This window comes from Gopherus flavomarginatus, chromosome 1 (assembly GCF_025201925.1).
Source record: "Gopherus flavomarginatus isolate rGopFla2 chromosome 1, rGopFla2.mat.asm, whole genome shotgun sequence".
Classification (NCBI taxonomy): domain Eukaryota; kingdom Metazoa; phylum Chordata; order Testudines; family Testudinidae; genus Gopherus; species Gopherus flavomarginatus.
This window is the reverse complement of record NC_066617.1, coordinates 143,140,432-143,159,857: the sequence shown is the minus strand read 5'-3', so window position 1 is coordinate 143,159,857 and position 19,426 is coordinate 143,140,432. Positions and strand designations below refer to the sequence as shown.

At 44.6% G+C, this 19,426-nt stretch overlaps 1 protein-coding gene across 1 annotated transcript; it reads left to right on the top strand.

Moving 5' to 3' along the window:
- The first annotated feature begins 5,380 nt into the window (after positions 1-5,380).
- Positions 5,381-18,081, top strand: LOC127057680 (C-type lectin domain family 4 member E-like). Its single transcript, XM_050966650.1, has 6 exons — positions 5,381-5,629; positions 7,672-7,770; positions 15,228-15,326; positions 16,016-16,167; positions 16,405-16,532; positions 16,850-18,081. Exons 1-6 carry the CDS (start codon positions 5,593-5,595, stop codon positions 16,995-16,997), a joined length of 663 nt encoding a protein of 220 aa, XP_050822607.1. The 5' UTR covers positions 5,381-5,592; the 3' UTR covers positions 16,998-18,081.
- Positions 18,082-19,426: the final 1,345 nt, after the last annotated feature.

The following is a 19,426-nucleotide window of genomic DNA, read 5'->3' as shown; positions in this document are numbered from 1 at the left end:
AAGCCAGACAAACTAGAAGTAAGGCACCCATTCTTAACAGTGGGACTGGCTAATCTCTGTAACAAACTACCAGTGGAAATGGCTGTATTTTTAGCTCTTGATGTCTTCTAATCAAAACTGGATGACTATCTGGAAAGTCCTGCCCTAGTCAGACACAAGTTACTGGGCTCAATGCAGGAGTAACAGGGTGAGGTTCTATGGCATGAGTTACACAGGAGGTCAGACTAGATGCTCTAATGGTCCCTTCTGGCCTTAATATCTCTGAATCTCTGAAAAGCTACTTGCAGCACCCCTTTTGGGCACCACGAGTGGGAATTTATTGCTTTTTCAATAAAAAAGAGGTACATCCAGCAGCACAGTTCTCCTAGTACCATCCTGGGATAGTCAGGGATTGACTCAGAAGAGGCCTTTCCTGCACTCAACCTTTAAAATTATCCCACAGGAGGGATAGCTCAGTGGTTTGAGCATTGGCCTACTAAACCCAGTGTTGTGAGTTCAATCGTTAAGGGGGCCATTTAGGGATCTGGGGTAAAAATCTGATTGGGGATTTGTCCTGCTTTGAGCAGGGGGTTGGACTAGATGACCTCATGAGGTCCCATCCAAACCTCATATTCTATGATTAATGTCATTTCCTGTGGGATCCTGCATTTACCTTGGAGTTATCACTGTGAAGATTTGCTCCTGTTAGGGCTGTGCCAAGTTCACCTGTATAGGTGCATGAGGGGGCGCTGTAAGCACTTCTGAGGCAGCCATCTAAGCTGTAATACCAGACGCTGAGCTGAATCTATAATAAATGATATATTCTGATCTTCCTACAGTCCTGAGTAAGGTGACCAGATGTCCCAATTTTATCGGGACAGTCCCAATATTTGGGGATTTTTTTAATATAGGCTCCTATTACCCCTCACCCCCTGTCCCGATTTTTCAGACTTGCTATCTGGTCACACTAGTCATGAGTCTCCTTACACAGCACCCACAAACACTACACGGTAACAGGAGTGGTGGGAGAGTGACTGATGAAGAAAGTACAGGACAAAAGGGGTAAAGAAAATGGAGCAGCTGAGCGTTCTGCTGGATCTGAAGTTCTCCGGCAATACGGCAGATAAGTGGAAGGGATTTCAACACAGATTCAGCCTGTACGTGCAAATGGCTTTATCAAAAAAGATATGCAGAAGAGAGCTATTAAAAAAAAATCTTGTGGGGCCAAAACACTAGATATTTCTAATTGTATGCCATTAAGTCAGGCAGCACATGCATACTATAAGATGGTTATGCAGAAGTTTGAAGACTACTGCACACCAGAGACAAATGAAATTTTTGAAAGATATAAATTTCATGAGAGCTCAGAGAGAAGGATTGTCATTTGAAGAATTCATGGTGGATCTCAAACTGTTGAGCCAAACATTTAATTATGATTAGCTCACAGATTCACTAAGCAGAGATCAACTAACAACGGGTATTTGAGATCCAAAGATTAGAAAAAGATGCTGGAAGACTCAGGTTTGAACCTGGATTAGACATTTAGAAGATGCTAAACAGCAGAACAGATTGATACCTTCGAAGGGAAAACAAGATACCACTTTGATGGGCAGAATCACAAACCCTCAGTGCAAAGGGGAAGCACAAAGGCAGAAAAAAGCAGAAATGTTCAACAAAGTGAAAAGTGAGTTTGCAAAAGAATTGCACAAGACGTGGAAGGAAATTTCAGCAATGTCCTGCATTTGGACAACATTGCAACAAGTGCAAGAAATTCAATAATTTTGAAAGAGAGTGCAAGCAGCACTAGCAGATGCACAAAAAGAAACGAACTATGCATGCTGTGTACCATGAGGAGAACAGTGCTAGCAGCACAGAAGAAGCGCTTTGAATGAACCAGCGACACCAAATGATTGGACTGTTACCCTGGCACTGAATGGAACTTTTCTGACTTTTAAACTAGATACTGGTGCTCAAGCAAATGTGGTGACAGAATATATTTTAAGGGTCTAAAAAAAGACTGGGTACATTGATAATAGACAGGTAAAGTGAAGGTCTTACAGTGGAGAGCTCATTTCTACTGTGGGCACATGTGAATTGGAGGTAGAGTTAAAAATAAGACTGAAAAATAATAAATTTTGTAATTGTGCCAGGAAAATATGTGCCTATATTGGGCTTGAAAACATGCAGGGGAGTTCAGGGGGTGGTCAGGGGCTGGGAGTGTGAATGGGGTGGGAGCAGTCAGAGGGCGGGAACAGGGGGATTGAATGGGGGTGTGGGTTCTGGGGGCAGTCAGGGAGAAAGAGTGGTTGGATGAGGCAGGGGTGTAAGGGGGGGCAGTCAGGAAAGAGAGGAGGGGTTGGATGGGGCAGCAGAGGGCAGTCAGGGGCAGGGGTTCCAGGGGAGCAGTCAGGGGACAGGGAGAAGGGGTGGTTGGATGAGGCAGGGGTTCCAGGGGAGGCAGTCAGAAAGGAGAGGGGGGGTTGGATGGGGCAGTGGGGTGAAGTTAGGGGCAGGGAGTCTGGGGGCGGTCAGGGAGAAGAAGTGATTGGATAGGGCAGGAGTCCCGGGGAGGCCGTCAGGAAGGGGAGGGGTTGGACGGGATGACGGGGAGCAGTTAGGGGTGGGGAGTCTGGGGGCAGTCAGGGGACAGAGAGCAGGGTAGGGGGTGGATGTGGCAGGGGTCCCAGGGGGGCTGTCAGTGGGTAAGAAGCAGGGGGGATCAGATGAGGCAGGGGCCAGACCAGAGAAAATATACTCATTAGAAGGGCAAGGGGGCTCAGGTATTTAAGGGCATAGGAAAACTGCCAGCAGAATATCAAACTGAATTGACAGAGCCCAGTTGTTCCATCATACATTCCCCTAGGAATGTTCCTCTCACTCCAAGAAAAAAACTCAAAGAGGAGCCAAACAGGTTACGAGCACTAGTGGGAATCAAGATAGTAAAGGAGATGCAGAACGGGTTACTTAATTAGTAATTGTAGAAAAGAAAAATGGAACCCTAAAGAGTTTGACAAATATGTCAAAAGAGCACACTTTCCCATGCACACTAGGGAATACCTATCTGGGGAAATTGCCTGTGCTAAATGTTTCTCTGCATTGGGTGCATCAGCAGGATTTTGACAACTGTCCTTCGATGAAGGGACTGGCTGACACTCCTCCCAGAGTACAGTGACTGTTTCCTCAATTGCAGTTAATATGAATTGCAAATAGAATATAAACCAGGATGGGATTTAGTGGATACTCTGTCTAGAGCTTTTGACAATACTATAGCACAACATGACTCTGAATCTGATATATGCATATGAACCTTATAAAGAAAAACTACCCTGTCTCTGACAAAATGTGGACTGTGTTTGCAGCAGCCAAAGTACATGATGAGACCTTGCAAAGAGCGATAAAAGCTATAACAGTAGGTTGGCCTGGACACCATATACCTAGTCCATATTTTCACTTCAAAGAAGAACTTTCAGTGATTGGTGGTATTTTGTTAAAAAGAAACTGAATAATTGTTCCCAAAATATTACACCCTGACATGCTTATTAGAATTCATGAAGGACATTTTAGAATTACAAAATACAAAAGAAGGGCCAGAGATTTGTTGGCCTCAGATGGGTGAAAAAAGCAGTTAAGAAATGTGAAACATCAAAAAGTACAGCTTAAGCCTGTGAAAGAACCTATGGTGGTACATCAGGAAGCTTTAGAGGCTTGATATAAAGTTGGTATTGATATATTCAAATATGCAGGTAAAGATTATGTTTTGGTTCACGCTTTCCAGAGATTACTTTACTGGACAATACCATTGTAAAGCATGTAATAACACTCATTAAATCAATATTTCTTAGGTATGATATTCCTTCAATGGTAATGTCAGACAATGGTCCACAATTTGCAGGATATAAATTCAAAATTTTTGAGAGATATTATGAGTTCTGGCATCATACAGCAAGTCCTAGATACCCACAGCCAAATCGTATAGTAGAGAATGGTGTAAAAATTATAAAGAAGCTACTAAAAAAAAACAAACGAATCTAATTCAAATCCTGACTTAGGCTTCCTTAACTATAGGGAGTACCCTTGAACTGTGGATTGTCTCCTGCAGACATTCTGTTAAAGAGAACACTAAAAACTAGACTGCCTAATTTTGTAGAAAAAGTGTTTTAAAATGAACATGATGTAAAAGGATTAAAGAAAGTTGATAAAGAGAGTAGGATGGCCTGTCACATTCACAGAACACATGCCAGTACTTCCGGGAACAGCATACACCATCCCTTGCATGGTGAAAGCGAGGTCTCGCCACACAGGGGAGCTCCACTGTTAACAGCCCGCTGCGTCACCTCCGCCGGCACAATCTTGCGTGTCTGATTCCCAACAAAGCGATATCTGGTTTTATCTGAGTACTGGATAGGGGACAAACCCTAGAAAAGCAGGCCTGTCCAGTTTAATACCGGACAGAGGGGTTTGAGAACTGGAAACTTTGGAGCCTCACGTTACTGGTTGTATGTATGATGGAAACCATGGGAACAAAAGGCAGTCGTTACTCGTGCAGTGGCTCCTAAGTCATAGGAAGTGGCCCCTTCTGAAAGACAGACTTACTGAAGGAACAGGAGACTTCCACAACATGTTCCCCAAGCAAAGGAGGATAAGAGGAAACTCTCAAGACTGAAATGGAAAGGGAAGTGGACCAGAAGACAGGGCAGGCAGCTGAACCAGATGTAGATACAGTCCTGTTGTCACTCAAATCAATCAGATTATGCAGAAAACCTGTGGCTAATTGAGAATTGCTGAAGTTGCAACAAGCCAAGTTAACTGTATATAGATAGTTTGTTTTTATATAGTTTTGACTGATGTTGAATAAGTTCTTTAGTTGGAAAAGGGGAGATGTGAGAATATGTCCCTGCAAGGGCTGTATTAGACTTAGCTGAATAGATCCATAAAGGAGAGCTGTAAGCACTTCTGAGGCAACCACCTGAGCGGTAACACCGGACTCGAAGCTGCAGAGCTGAACCTATAATAATAAATAATATATTCTCATCTTCCTAAAGTTCTGACTGAGTCTCCACACACAGCACCCACAAACACTTCCTTCCATCCCAATATCAAACTGGCTTAATCCATAGCGTGTGAAATCTGACAAGCTAAAGATCCCCCCTCCCACCTCACAGATGCTGGGAAAACCTAGCAGATAGAGGGTTAATGTTACAATGTTACATGTTGCAAAATGGCATGAATATTTTCAAAATAAAATACTGCAAGGATGAGGGATAGTTCCTCTTTTCCATCCCCATTTTCTTCACTTTTTTATTTATATATTCAGGGTTGGGAGGGCTAGGGTGGAGTTGCTTTTAGTTCTCATAATTACGTACTTCTTGTTTGAAATGAGCCATCACAAGACAGGTTGAAAAATTTCCCTTTGCTCCACTCCCTTCTGTGGGGTATTTATCTCCAGGCTCTGGCTCTCAGCCTCACCATCTCATCCAACATCATTAAGGCTTCTCATTTGTGTTTGACCAGCTCAGAATACAAGTTGTTCTTCAATAGAATGGCCTCTTGTGCTGGTGGCTACATGTATTCCCTGGAGTCACCGGTGGGGACAGTGAGGTTCTGAGAGAGGCCATGAGCCCAATGAGGAAATCCAGCCCAGGAACTGCAGGTGAGAATGGGAATTTCATCTCACTCTGTAGGGTGGGATGGGTTGAAATAGGGATTTGGGAAGGTAATGGAGAGGGAATAATAGAGGAGATAAATTCTGGAGAGAGACCGTACAGAAATGGGGGAACAGTGCCTGGAAAGAATGAGATAGAGGGATTAGGAGAATGGAGCCAGGGAGTGACAGGGCTGGAGAATGGCCCAAAGGAATTGGGGAAGGGATAATGAAATTAAGAGAGAAAAGCAATGACCTTCTGTCCATTTCAATGACCTCACAGAAACAATGTCCAAGAAGGGGTGTCAGCCTCACCCCATTAAATGAACCAGTTGAAACACATTTGGATGATTTCAACCATAAACATTTCCTCCCATTTCTACAATCTTACTGCTCATTACAATGCCAACTTCTGACCTTACTAGATGCTTTGAAGCCCTGTCAAAATTTTTTCACTGTAAACAACCCAATTTGTACCATTTGTTTTTGTCTCCAACTTTGACTGACTTTTATAAACAATTGTATGTAATGGGCTGAGCTGGACTTTCATTCCTTTGGGCAACTTAGAACACCAACCTGTGAGTAACAGGCCAGGAAATGAAAGGGTGATTGTAGCACATGTAGACATGCCTGTGCGAACAACTGCAGCAGAGATGCAGCAGCATGGATCCCACCGGAGGCTAGCAATGCAAGTACCCACTCAGGGTCCCAAGTGGGCTTGTACTGGGATGGCTAGCCTGTGCTAAAGCCTATGCCACCGTGTCCTCGCTACCACTGTTACCTGCCCCAGCTAGAGTAAAGCAAGCACAGATATGCCTTACCCACACTGCAATCACACCTCCATTTGCGATGTAGACATACACCTAGGAGGGAATATCCACACTTTGAGCTAGGGGTATGAGTCCCAACTCAGGGAAACATACCCCCACTAGCTTTGTTTGAGCTAGTGCCCTAAAAATAGATTACCTGGAGCAGTGCAAGCAGCAAGTGGGTCTAGCTGCCATAAATGCATGCTTATCCGATATGCTAGGTATGTCATCAAGCCCTCCCGCTGCACATGCCACCATGGCTACACAGGGCTGCCCAGAGGGAGGGGGCAAGTGGGGCAATTTTTCCCAGGCCCTGGAGGGGCCCCCACAAGAGTTTTTGGGGCCCCTGGAGCGGGGTCCTTCACTCACTGTGGGGGCCCTGGAAAACTCTCATGGGGCATGGGCCCCCAAAGCTTCTTCCGCTCCGGGTCTTTGATGGTGGGGGGCCCTTCTGTCCCAGGGTGGAAGGACCCCCTGCCACCGAATTACCGCTGAAGACCCAGCACTTCGGCGTTGGGTCCCAGAGCAGAAGGACCCCCCGCAGCTGAATTACTGCCAAAGCGGGGGGCCCCCGCCTCCGAAGACCCCAGGCCCCCTGAATCCTCTGGGCGGCCCTTGTGGCTACAGTCTACTTTTAGCACACTAGCTTGATCAAAGCTAGCACAGGTATGTATCCTCAAGCTGGGAATCACACCCCTAGCTCAAAGGGTAGCCAGATCCCTAAAGAGTAAGGAAAGGTGGGTGGGGAGAGGAGAGAGAAGGGCATACAGAGGATCAACAAAGGGGAAGTAGAGAAGATGGGGATGGAAAGGCGGGATAAACAGGGAGAGGTGGACAGCGGCAGAGGAAGAGAATGCAATGAGAGAAAGGAGGAGTGGTTGGGGAGATGGAAGGAGAGAGGTATATGGGGAGATGTTATGAGCAGAAAAGGAGATGCTGGGGGGCCAATCAATGGACAAGAGAAGGAATAAAGGGGAAAGAGGAGGGGAGACAAGTCTTGCAGGTAGAGAGAAAAAGAGACGAAGAAGAGTTGGGGAACCCTGCACTAATCCCAGCTCCTGTATCTTAGCCACTTTTAATTACAGGCTTCTGGGTGCAGATGTAATTCTAGGAAAATTCCTCACCTCTGTCTCAGGACGCTGTGTTGGAATCAGGAAAATGGGTACTGGACCTCCTGGGCTCTCCTGCAATTTTATCTTTGGGAAAGGTGTGTGATTCGTGCTCTTACCTTATGTATTTCAGCCCCCACAAAAGAGAGGAAATGCTGCCCCTGGCTGAGCTTCTGGGTCATTCTTGTTTGTGCTCTTGTCCTCAAGGCCTGTGTCATCTACGGCTGCATGGGTGGGTTTTGAATTCTATTTATTTGTCTGCACTGGAAAGAAAAAGTAAATGTATAAAACAAGAAGGGATTTTATTGCTTTCTTTGGGGTCTGTCCTTCCTGCTTCTTTTCTTTTTCCCATCTTACAAAAACAAAGAGGATCTCCAGTAAGATAGTGGCTGGTAAATGTAGAACCAGTAAAATGAAGGGCTTGTAAACTCAAGCTGTGGAACTGCCTGCTGCAGGAAATCAAGCAAGTCTGGTGCAGTTGCTGGATATAAAAAGGGCAGCATAATTAAGAGAAAGGTAATAAACTCTCAGGCATTAGGGGATAAATGATCTCTGTAGGGGTCAGGAAGAGCCACCCCCCCCAACCCCACAGTGGGACAGGTAGCTAGATATGGTGATATATTATTTTCATTTGAGGCATCTGACACCAACCTCTGCACCAACACTGGACTTGAAGTTGCAGAGCTGAACCTATAATAATAATAAATATATTCTGATCTCCCTGAAGTTCTGACTGAGTCTCCATACACAGCACCCACAAACACTTCCTTCTATCCCAATATCAAACTGGCTTAATCCATAGCTTGTGAGATCTGACAAACTAAAGATCCCCCCTCCCACCCCACAGACCCTGGGAAAACCTAGCAGAGAAAGGGTTGATGTTACAATGTTACATGTTGCAAAACTTCATGAATATTTTCTAAATAAAATATTTCTTCTTCTTTTCCATCCTCATTTTCTTCACTTTTTTATGTATCTATTCAGGGGGGAGGGCTAGGGTGGAATTGCTTTTATTTCTCATAATTATGTACTTCTGGTTTGAAATGAGCCATCACAAGACTGGTTGAAAAATTCCCCTTCCTTCTGCAAGAAGCCTGATGCTGGACTAGATGGAACAATAGTCTGTTCCTCTACACTTAATTCACTGCCCCATCCCCCACTCTGCCTATTGACACAGAGAGAAAAGTTTCCCCTCGTGAGTCACCAGCACCACTCCCCGCAGCACACCCGTGTTTCCGGGTGGTTTCCATCGCAAGTGTGATGAAGCCCATTATAATTTATGTGCGGTCACTGGATCTCCCCCTGCCTTCACTCACCCTTGCTGGAGGTGGGAACCTTTACAGTCTTGGCAAGAGACTGAAAGCACGCCCCCCAACCCTGACTCCAGAGGAAAGGCAGCTGTGTGTGTGGAAGGTTTCATTATTTTTCTGTCACTGTTATTGGGCCTTTCCTTCCTGCTGTCTCAGGCACAGCAGCATGGGCTGAGAAGCCAGTGCAGCCAGCCAGGCCAGGCTCTCATATGCTGCCGGGAGCTGGGCACAGTGTGCTGTAGGTCATGGTGCTGCAGGGTGTGGTGTGGGGCACTCAGGAGGATACACCTCCCTCGCTGTCTGCCCCTGAAGTGCCAGGGGCTACTGGAGGTGACACCTTTCGTATAATATGTAAAGCTTAATGCTGCTCCCTGGTGGAAATTAAAGAGCGGGCAATGTATTTCACATCAATAGCAGCATTTAGTCTGGTGTCTATGTCAAATCCCAACTCAGGCAGCTGGAATCCTCCTGGCAGGTCCAGTGGGGTTTTCATTTGCTTTCTACTGTCCTGACCTACTATTTGTGTCATTAAACAGCTGACACATTTCACCCCAGAGGCAGCTGATTTTCTGTGTTTAGGGAAGCATTTACTGTAAATACAGTCAGTAAAGAGCTGGGGCTTCCTTCCAGAAGAAATGGACTGGAGGGAAACAAGTTGTTGTTAGTGTTACCAGGTCTGCTGGGCCTGGGGATTAATCAGTGTTGCCAACTCTCATTATTTTTCACAAATCTCACAATATTTGCTGTTTTTCTTAAAGCCCAAGATCCTGGAGTCATGTGATTATGCAGGAACTTTAGCGCTCATTTCAAAATAAGTTTTTAGCCCTCCTGGTTTCAGAAAAAAACTCAAAAACATGACCCTGAAAGGTGCAAAAGCCAGAAGGCAAATCATAAGATCCCATCATTTATTATTTTATAAAATGTCATCATAGGGGAAGGACAGTCTGACTCATGATGTTTGAGCATTTGGGGTTGGCTATCCTGTGCATTAAAGCAGTGGTTTATGCCTCATTAGACAAGAAATAAGAGACAGTCTAGTCAATCCAAAGTTTCCCCCCACTCTATAACCAATTCTCACAATTTTATCATGGGCCTCACAACTTCTGATTTTTTTTTTTACTTAAAACGCCACTTCCTGGAGACAATCCCAGCTCTCATTAAAAACAAAAAGGAAGTTTCTAGCACTCATGGTTGTGGAGAAAAATTTGAATGTGACCAGAGTGTTTCCTAAATGCTCTGAAATCAGAAGGCAAAAGAAAAGTACCCAGCTTTATGTGAATAAGGTGGATAAAACTGAGCAAAGAGAGAAACACCCTTCTAGACAGTCAGGAAACACTCCCTAACAGTGAGGGGTCTATTACACTGAAGAAAAATCTCAAGGGGAGATTGGGTGGGAGTCCAAATATTTGGGCCTGGAGAAAGCCCTGAAGAATACATTGTAGGGACCAATCCTTCCTGAGCTAGCAAAGGGGAATTGGGGAGTGGCTATGCCAAGGGCAGCAGGTGAGATGGTGTGGGGGTATATGTCCTGAGGATCAGAGATATTAACTAGCCATGATGGAGATTGAGATGGCTCAGCAGGATGAGAGAACAATAAACAGAGCCATATGAGGAGTCAGCTCTAAGTCAGCTCCCTATCAAGGAGAGTGGATGGTTTAAGGGATCAGTGAATGGGGTTCTGAGACTTTCTTCTCTAGGCCATAAGTTTTAATTGAACCCCAATTTTTAGGGATCAGCTCAGCCATGAGAATTGGGGAATGTGATACAGAGCTTTTCAGAACTGATTCCAATTTGGCTGCACTTCAGGGGGCCAAGCTGGCTCAGGAGAACTGGTATACAGAGCTTTTTGCATCCAGGGCATTAGTTCCCAGCTGTAATTTCTAATATCCTATAACCCTTTTTATTCATGAACCAAATTTCTTGAAACATATCCAGGACATTTGTCCTCACTGAGGACATCATTATTTTACCCCTGCTGCAAGGTACTGGACCCCTTCAGTTCCTAGTTCAATAGGAGTAGATGGTGCTCAACACATCAGAGGATATCATCATACATCCGAGTAGAGTTCAGCTAGCCCCATTTCAAGTTATCTGAGTACAAAAGCCTCACATTTTTCAAAAATTGGATGTATGTTTTTTCTGCTTACCTAACACCAGGACAGCTTAGCTAATTCCAACCTAACATCACATTTGTGTTATAGCTAAGCATGAGAAAGTTCTACTTTAACCACTCAGCTACTGCTGCTTCGTTAGATCACTCAAGGTATTTATAAAGCTGCTGCACCCTCTACATGCTCCTCCCAGTTCTCTGAGGTGTTGGGGATTTAAGGGTAGCTGGTTAATATACTGCTCTATAAAAGTCAGAGCAAATGTGTATGTTCTCTCTATCCAAAGAGGTGCATCCTGGGATTAATGTGGCAGGACTGTTATGGAAGGAGTCACCGGATGGTGCTGTTATTCAGTTTTACAAGTTCTTTTTTTTCTGTCATATAATCATTCTTCAGCTTTTGAAGAAATTATTTTAACAGAGTTTAAGGCCAGAAGGGATCAGCTAGTGTGACTTTCTGAATATCCCAGGCCATCAAATTTCACTCAGTTATCCTGGTATTGAGACAAATTACTTGTGTTTGACTAAATCCTATCTCCTAGAAAAGCATCCAGTCTTGATTTGATGACATCAAGAGATGGAGAATCCACCTCTTTCCTTGGTTGTTTGTGCTAATGGTTAATCACCCTCTCTTAAAAATGGTGCCTAATTTCTAGCTTAAATTTGCCCAGCTTAAATTTACAGTCCCTGGTTCTTGTTCTGCCTTCCTCCACTAGGTTAAAGAGCCCTTTAGTACCTGGTATTTTCTTTCTGTGAAGATACTTAGACCGTATAATCAAGTCATCTCTTGATCTTCGTTTTGATAAGCTAAACAGATTGAGCTCCTAAAGTCTCTCTAAGGCTTTTTTTCCACTTTGAATAATTTTTATGGCTGCCCTCTGCAACCTCTTCAATTGATCAACATCCTTTATAAAATGTGGGACAGAAGAACTCAATGCAATATCCCCATATTGGTCTTGCCAGTGCTGTATATGCGGAATATTGGAAACTGTGTTAAAATTACAAGCCATCATTTAAATGTGGAAGGGATTTCCTGGACCCAGAGCCATCCCTTGGGTATGGCGAATCGGGATGACTGCTCAGGGAACTGCACTTTGGGGGGCCCCGCACTTCAGTGTGCATGTGTCATGCGGGGAGCGCTAGGTCGGCCCAGGAAGGGTGGGGTTAGGGGTGGTTAGGGAGCCAGGCCAGCCCAGGGGGTGGGATTGGAGGCTGGGGGGGGCCAGGCCAGCCCGGGAGAGTTAGTGGGAGGCCTGGCACCAGCAACAGGAGTTAGGCCCGCATTCACCGGTGAGAAGCACGCATTGTATTTTTTTCTTGCTTGCTCACTACCCCACCGGCTGCCAGTATCCTAGTACTGCCAGCACATGCCAGTGTCAGTCTGACCCCATCCATTGCCCTTCCGCCTCGGACCCCTCCCTTTTCCGGGATCCCCCAGCACACAGGGCCCCCTCGCCCCTAGCACAAGAGATACCCTGTGACTCTCAATCATCCCTCGCCCCCCAGCACAGGTGTTCCCTCCCCACACCAGATTTAACCTGCAGAAAAAATGTTAAGGGGGGCCCATACAGGCTGATTTGTCCTGGGTCCCGCACCCCGCTAAGGACAGCCCTGCCTGGGCCTGTTTGCAGGCTGGGGGAGCCATGTGATCTAGGTCCTTTGTGGCTTTCTTCAAAAGAGCCAGTCTGCAGTGCGGTGTGGTGAGTTGTACCTTTCTGCCTTCAGTCTGGTCTGTCTCTGTGTCCCTATCTTTATTTACCAGTCAGCCAATCCTTGTGTCACCTGCAAATTTTATCACCAGTTCCTTTATATTTACTTCCAGATCATTGATTAAAATGTTGAATAGCATCAGACTTAGTACTGATCCTTGTGGAACCTCACTAGAAACATCCCCATTCAAAGATGATTCCCCACTGACAACTTCTTTTTGAGATCTTACCAGTTAGCCAGTTCTTAATTCATTTAACATGTGCTTTATTGACGTAGTACAGTGCATGTTGTTTAATTAGCATGTCATCTAGGACTAAAATGCTTTGCAAAACTCTAAATATATTATATCTACACATTAGCTTTTATCTGCCAAACTTATTTAATCAAAAATAAAATCAGATTTATTTGACAAGACCTACTTTCCATAAACCATGTTCTTTGGCATTAATTCTATTATTTTCCTTAATTCTTTATTGGATGATGCCCATATCAGTGTCTATGGATCTATGTCGGGCTAACCGGCCCGTAGTTACCCAGATGATACCACTTGCCCTTCCTGCATTGAATTGAACTGCACAACAGCACTCTTCCACTCTTCTGGAATTTCCTTGGAATTCCAAGATTTACTAAAAATTAACACAGGTGGATCAGAGAACTCCTCAGCCACCTCTTTTAGGACTTTTTGGTGCATGTTGTCTGGGCCTTCTGATTTAAAAATGTTAAGCCCTAGTAACGGTTGTTTCCATTATTTGGGTCACACTTTGCTTAATTTCATTGGGGACAGGTAGATAACTGTGAAATTCCATCCTGTCTGGGAGAGACCTGTTTCTTCTTCTGTTTTGAAACGCACTTTAAAGCAAAAAATCAATGAGTATTCATAATCCCTTGTGCTCTGCTAAAACAGACACTGCACATTGATATAATCACTAGTGTGTCATAGACTTTCATAAAAGATCTCAATTAATAGACTTTCATAATACAGTAATATTGTACCCAATCAGTTGATACGTTGCTTATCATCTGAGGTTCAGACCCCTTGCCTTTATAGCTCTGATAATGGTTCTCTTCCCTGCTTGTTAGCTTGATACCTTTGTTTACCTAGTATGTAAATAAATCTTCATTGTCTCTGCCTGATGACCAGACTGGTCAGACAAGCAAACCTATTCCTTTGTTTAAGGCAGATCTGGTTACTAAATCCCCCTGACATGCCTGGTTTATATACATTTTAGATATAATTCCAGCCTATCTATTCATAACATTTAATACACACCATGTACTTACATCATGCAAGACTATTAATGATTAGTGAATTATTAATTTTCCAATGACATATTATGTGACACCTATTAGATACAGATTATGACATCAGTGAACTAGGGTACACTGAACTGCTCAGGCCAGTTGAAACTTATTACCTGTTACCAGGGAGCCTCTTGCCCTCTGGCATAGGGATGCTGTGAGTGTCACAGCCTCCCCCATCTTTCTTACTCACTTTATCTTTCTAAACAGGTGATAACTACAAGCTTTAACATTCCAGTCATGTGAAGTCTCCCACCAGGTTTCAGCAGTGACAATTATATCAAATTTCTTCTCATCAGTGAGATTTTCCAGATCCTCTTGTACGTTACCCAGGCTCCTGGCACTGGTACATATGCAATTGAAAAAAAAACCACTTCTCTTCACATTCTTTGCCACCTCAGTTCAAGAAGTTCCCAACACCTTGACTTTAAGTTATACGTTTAAACATTTGTACTGTTTTTGCCCCCTCAGAACCCTCCCCATGTGTTGTTAGTTTTACACCCTTCCAGCTGCCCCAGCTAGTCTCCAACCAAGATTAGCCCCTCCACCACCTGTGAGCTGCAGGTCATCCTGTTCATACAGCCCCTCCTCTCCTTGGAATGTGTCCAATGCTTCACAACACCCAAAGCTTCATCTTCACACCGGTCTCATAGCCAATGGTTCACCTCCAGTATGCTCTGCCTTCCCATGCTTGTGGGACTGACAGGATCTGTACCAGAGTTAGTTCTGGGATGCAGATTCTTTTGGGGGCACTGTCGCAAACAGCAAGAGTTTTCTCTCTGCCTTAATCTGTGCACCTAGACTTAATTCCTGGGGCAGAGCTGTTTCGTGGGACATGATGTTGGTGTTTGGCCTGGGAGCTGTAAATAGACTAAGAAAATACCCGCATTCAACAACGCTGAAGGCCCCAACATCTGCTACTGCTCAGCAAGGGGTGACAATGTTAATGAGCTGTTTCCTGGCCACACCCATCTTGACTCAGCCCATGTGTGTCAGACATTTCTCTTACCTTGTTGACCAAGAAAGATTGGCTTGCACCAGTCAGTCAGTAGAACTGATTCCCACTGCCAGCAGAGAGATGAAGGAAGCTGAGCTGTCCTATTCTCCTCCTATAGGAGATTGGTTTTGAATGTATGAAAATACATGTAGGAGCAACCACATGTAACAGTTCTTGGCCAGGAGATGGAGAAGAAATCAGGTTGTATGTGGGGGTGAGAGGAGGGAAATATTGTAACCATTCTCTTTTTTTCTCTCCTTTACCAGTCACTCTCCTCATGGGAAATCCAAGCTGTGAAGAGCACAAGGCCCTGCCCCAGGGTTCCGCAGAGTGGCATTGTGTCATGGGGAGAGATGAAGGGAAAGGTCAGTGACACCGAAAGAGAGAGAGGAAATCATCCCTGTGCCAGCGTTCTAGGCTAGTGGCCTGATTTACACCCAGGTCTGGACTGACAGCAGTGACAGTGGGCTGCAGGGATTCACCTCTGAGGAGATAATGAGGAGGAAATGAAGTCTGTACAGAGGGTCTAAGTGAAGGCTAAGGAGAGAAATAATAATGTTCTTCAAGCACAGGCGGGGTGTGAACAAGTAGGATGGGGAGGGGTTAACTGAGAATGGTCAGAGATAGGAGGTATAACAGGAGAAAAAGAAGAGCAATTCAGGTTGAGGATGAGGAAATATTCTCTAACCCTAACATTCCCAAACCTATTAGACTATAGAAGCGAAGAGGTGGAAACTGCATTAACTGAGTCATTTTTGGCTTTGTCCAGATGAGAATTTAAAGGTATGTGGTTAGAACATGTCAGCTACCATGTAAGTCTACCTTGCCTTGTCTACACTGGGCTTACTGACCATGTTAGCTAACATCTTCTAATAATACATCTTCCATCTTAGCCTAAACAAAGATGTACAGCTGGGAGAGGTCAAACCCTTCAGAATAAACTGGAGGGAACAATTCAACATTGTCCACATACAATGGCAAAAATGTCCCTAGTAGGGATTTTCCATCTCTAATTATTATGATTTCTTCTCCTTTGATTTCCCTTCCCTCACAGGGCGAGTCTGGACATGTTGTCCTTTGGGCTGGGAGCCCTTTCAGACCAGCTGCTACTACTTTTCTAAAGACATCATGAATTGGGATAACAGCCAGAGGAACTGCACAGGGATGGGCTCCCACCTGGTAGTGATCAACACAGGAGCTGAGCAGGTATCTTGCTGGGGGTCAGACTCTATTGGGAATTCAGTGCCCAGCCCCAGAGGAGACCCCCCACACACACACAGACACCTGCTCTTGAATTTGAGTGGGTAGTTCTGGCTCCATGGTCACTCAGTCTTGGGCTTCCTTAGCCTCCAGCACCAGACTCACACTCCCCAGAGATTCCTGCCTGCTACTGTCTGCTCAGTAACTGCATCTAGTGAAATTTAAATTGATTTTTTTATCCAGGATTTCATTTCCAATTATGTAAAAAGAACGGTTATTGGCATCCGAGTGGAGAATTACTATATTGGTCTGTCCCTGAAGAAAGGCCATTGGCACTGGGTGGATGTGACTCCATATAACGAGACAGCAGTGTGAGTACCTTTTGAGATAAAGGCTGTTTACCACCCTCCTCTTAGTCCAACAGATTCACATACAATATAGTGGATATGTGTGTGTCTCAGAGAGAGACCTCTGTCACCTACTGGAGCTAAATGTTTCTGGTCCAGCAAATGGAAGGTTTCTTAGGGCCTCATGATGGGAGCTACAAACCCATTTTAGGGAGGAAGGGGAATCTCTCTGGAAGATTCATAGCTTATCATTTCCACCACTCTTCCATCACTAGATACAACTCTTTCCCCTGGGTCACTCATAAAGATACATCTGACACATCAGCTTCTCTGCCTTACAGGTTCTGGATACCTGGGGAACCAAATAACCTCAGTGTGGAGAAATGTGTTGCTGTAGATACATCCAAAAAGGATAACAGGAATTGGAATAACTTCCCTTGTATCCCACCATTTCATCGAATTTGTGAAACTGCGGCAACAAATATTTGATTGAAAATACCCCATCATGGATGTGAAATTAGAGAGCGAGCCCATCCCTCACCATGGGCAGCTCACAGAGAGATCAGATTGGAGGGTTTGTATCACTGTGAGTCCAGGGCTGTATAATATGCAGGAAGGTGGGGGTGAGAGTTACTGTGCTCAATGGCATGAACCCACCACAAAAAACATTTTTTTTTAAATTCCAAAAATGACTAAAGTGGAAAAACACCAGATTTCAGCCAAGCTCTGCTTATGATGTCATAAAACTCCCTGTGACATCACCCAACGAGTCCAGTGGAGAAGGTGGGTTGGGAATGGGAGGGCCAATGGATTTGCCTCAAAGTGTTGAAGGGAGAGTTGCTATTTACTGTATTAATTCAGCCAATGTTGCTAAATGTAATAACTTCCCTTGGGCCCAACACATCAGTCCCCAAGAATATGTGTGCTGTGAATGGGAGTATCTCATCATGTCCACATTGCTCTGGTGACTGCCGGGTGTAATAAGAGATTCAGCTTTCAGGAAAAAGATGCAGAGGTAAAGGTCTAAGTCTTACAGCTCTTTGTTGTTCCAATGTCACAGGAAACATGTCTATGCTTGCAGCTGGGCCTGTTTAGAAGGCCACACAATTCATTATCCCTGATCCAAATTTAACTTCTTTTGTGATGGAGCAGAACAATTTATACCCCAGAGAAAGGTCAGTTTTTCAATCAAGAGACTGATCCTAGACCAGATCTCCTAGAAACGGAAAGGATCTATAAGCCCAGTTCTTTCCCACTGCCCAGGAGCTAGTGCTGGATTGTTCCCGGTCATGCATTTTCCACATCTTTGTCTAATCCTAGTATTGAATGACAGGAGCAATGGCACTTCTACTACCTCTGAGGAGACCACAGGCCTCGATGGGTTTTGTTGATGGGTTTTGAGGCGGAATGTATATAAAGTTCTCTCTGGATGTGTTTCACCTAGTGCTGTCCCATCTCCTACTGCTTACTTCTGACTCTTACTGCATACGATTCCCCTCCAGGAATTCCCTGCTCATGTCAGAAATGTGTCTACTATTGTGTTTATCTTAATAAAGTCAAGCTGTAAACAACAGACTCTGATCCACTTCATTCTGGGAAGCCCATTTCCTGATAAACCAGCCCTGACCTTCCACGAAGTGCAAGAACCACAAGGTGCTGGAATGAACTCTTACCCAGGGTCCTTGAGTCACACAGGGCAGGATTGCTCTCAGTTCACATCAGGGTGTGTCATTTTCAAAACACAGAAGATATCTGGATAATTCCTAAGCTCTGAATGCCAACCTCCTGCAAAGTGACAGGACCACAGTCTGCTGAGATGAAATCTTACAGACAAGAGATCTCCTGATTCATAGGAGCAGCATTATTAGCTGTCACCTTATTGCTGTTTCAATCCCAGGATCCCCACACAGCTCTGATAATGCACCTGACTCCTGACCTTCAGCACAATCTGCTGTGTCAGTCAAGAGCTTCCCACACACACAACTCTGGTAGTGCACCCCAGTCCTTACTCGCAGCGCTCCTTCTTCATTTGGAGGAAAGGACTGAATTCCATGTTAATTTTGGTTTGTGGGCCAGGGTAGAATCATAGAATATCAAAGGTGGAAGGGACCTCAGGAGGTCATTTAGTCCAGCCCCCTGCTCAAAGCAGGGCCAATTCCCAGATTTTTACCCCAGTTCCCTAAGTGGCCCTCTCAAGAATTGAACTCACAACCCTGGGTTTAGTAGGCCCATGCTCAAACCACCAAGCTATCCCTCCCATCACAGGGCTATGTATTCCCCACAATGCACAGTGGAATGGCCCCCAAGGGCTCTTGAAGATTTGCCCAGAGATCAAGGGAATCTATGACCTTAGTTACTATATAATTATTATACCTGATGATGATTATTTATGCAAGATGTCCAGCCAGTGAATAGAGAAGCAGCACAAATCTCTGTAAATACCACAGACTGGAGCAGTTGTGATTAACAATTCATGTGGTCAGTTTTAAATATATATATATATATTTTACTACTATAGGAAAGGCAAATGTCTTGATTGGGGAAGGTGCAGAAAGCAGGATGGGTAGACTTCAAAGAATATTAGGGTTGGAAGGTCATCTAGTCCAACCCCCTACTCAAAGCAGGATCAATCCCCAAATGGATTTTTGCCCTAGATCCCTCCCCCAATGGATTGAACTCACAACCTTGGATTTAACAGGCCAATGTTCAAATCACTGAGCTATCCCTCCCCCCTTCATCCTAGAGACAGAAAACATTAACTCCTATCTTGCCCATTTCCCAGCAGTCACTGCAGGCTTGTCTCTTTAGCACCTTCTCCAGTTCTTTAGGCAGAATGTGTGGCCATCCTAGGATTCATTGTTAATGGGTTTAGAGGAGGAACATCTGATGCTCTGTCTAAGGAGAGATTTCAATATTTA

Coding starts and splice junctions, on each gene's coding strand:
- LOC127057680 (XM_050966650.1), top strand. CDS start 5,593: ATGAGCCCAATGAGGAAATCCAGCCCAGGAACTGCAG. Junction 7,771..15,227: donor TGTCATCTACGGCTGCATGG/GTGGGTTTTGAA, acceptor CTCCTTTACCAG/TCACTCTCCTCATGGGAAAT. Junction 16,168..16,404: donor TCAACACAGGAGCTGAGCAG/GTATCTTGCTGG, acceptor TTTTTTATCCAG/GATTTCATTTCCAATTATGT.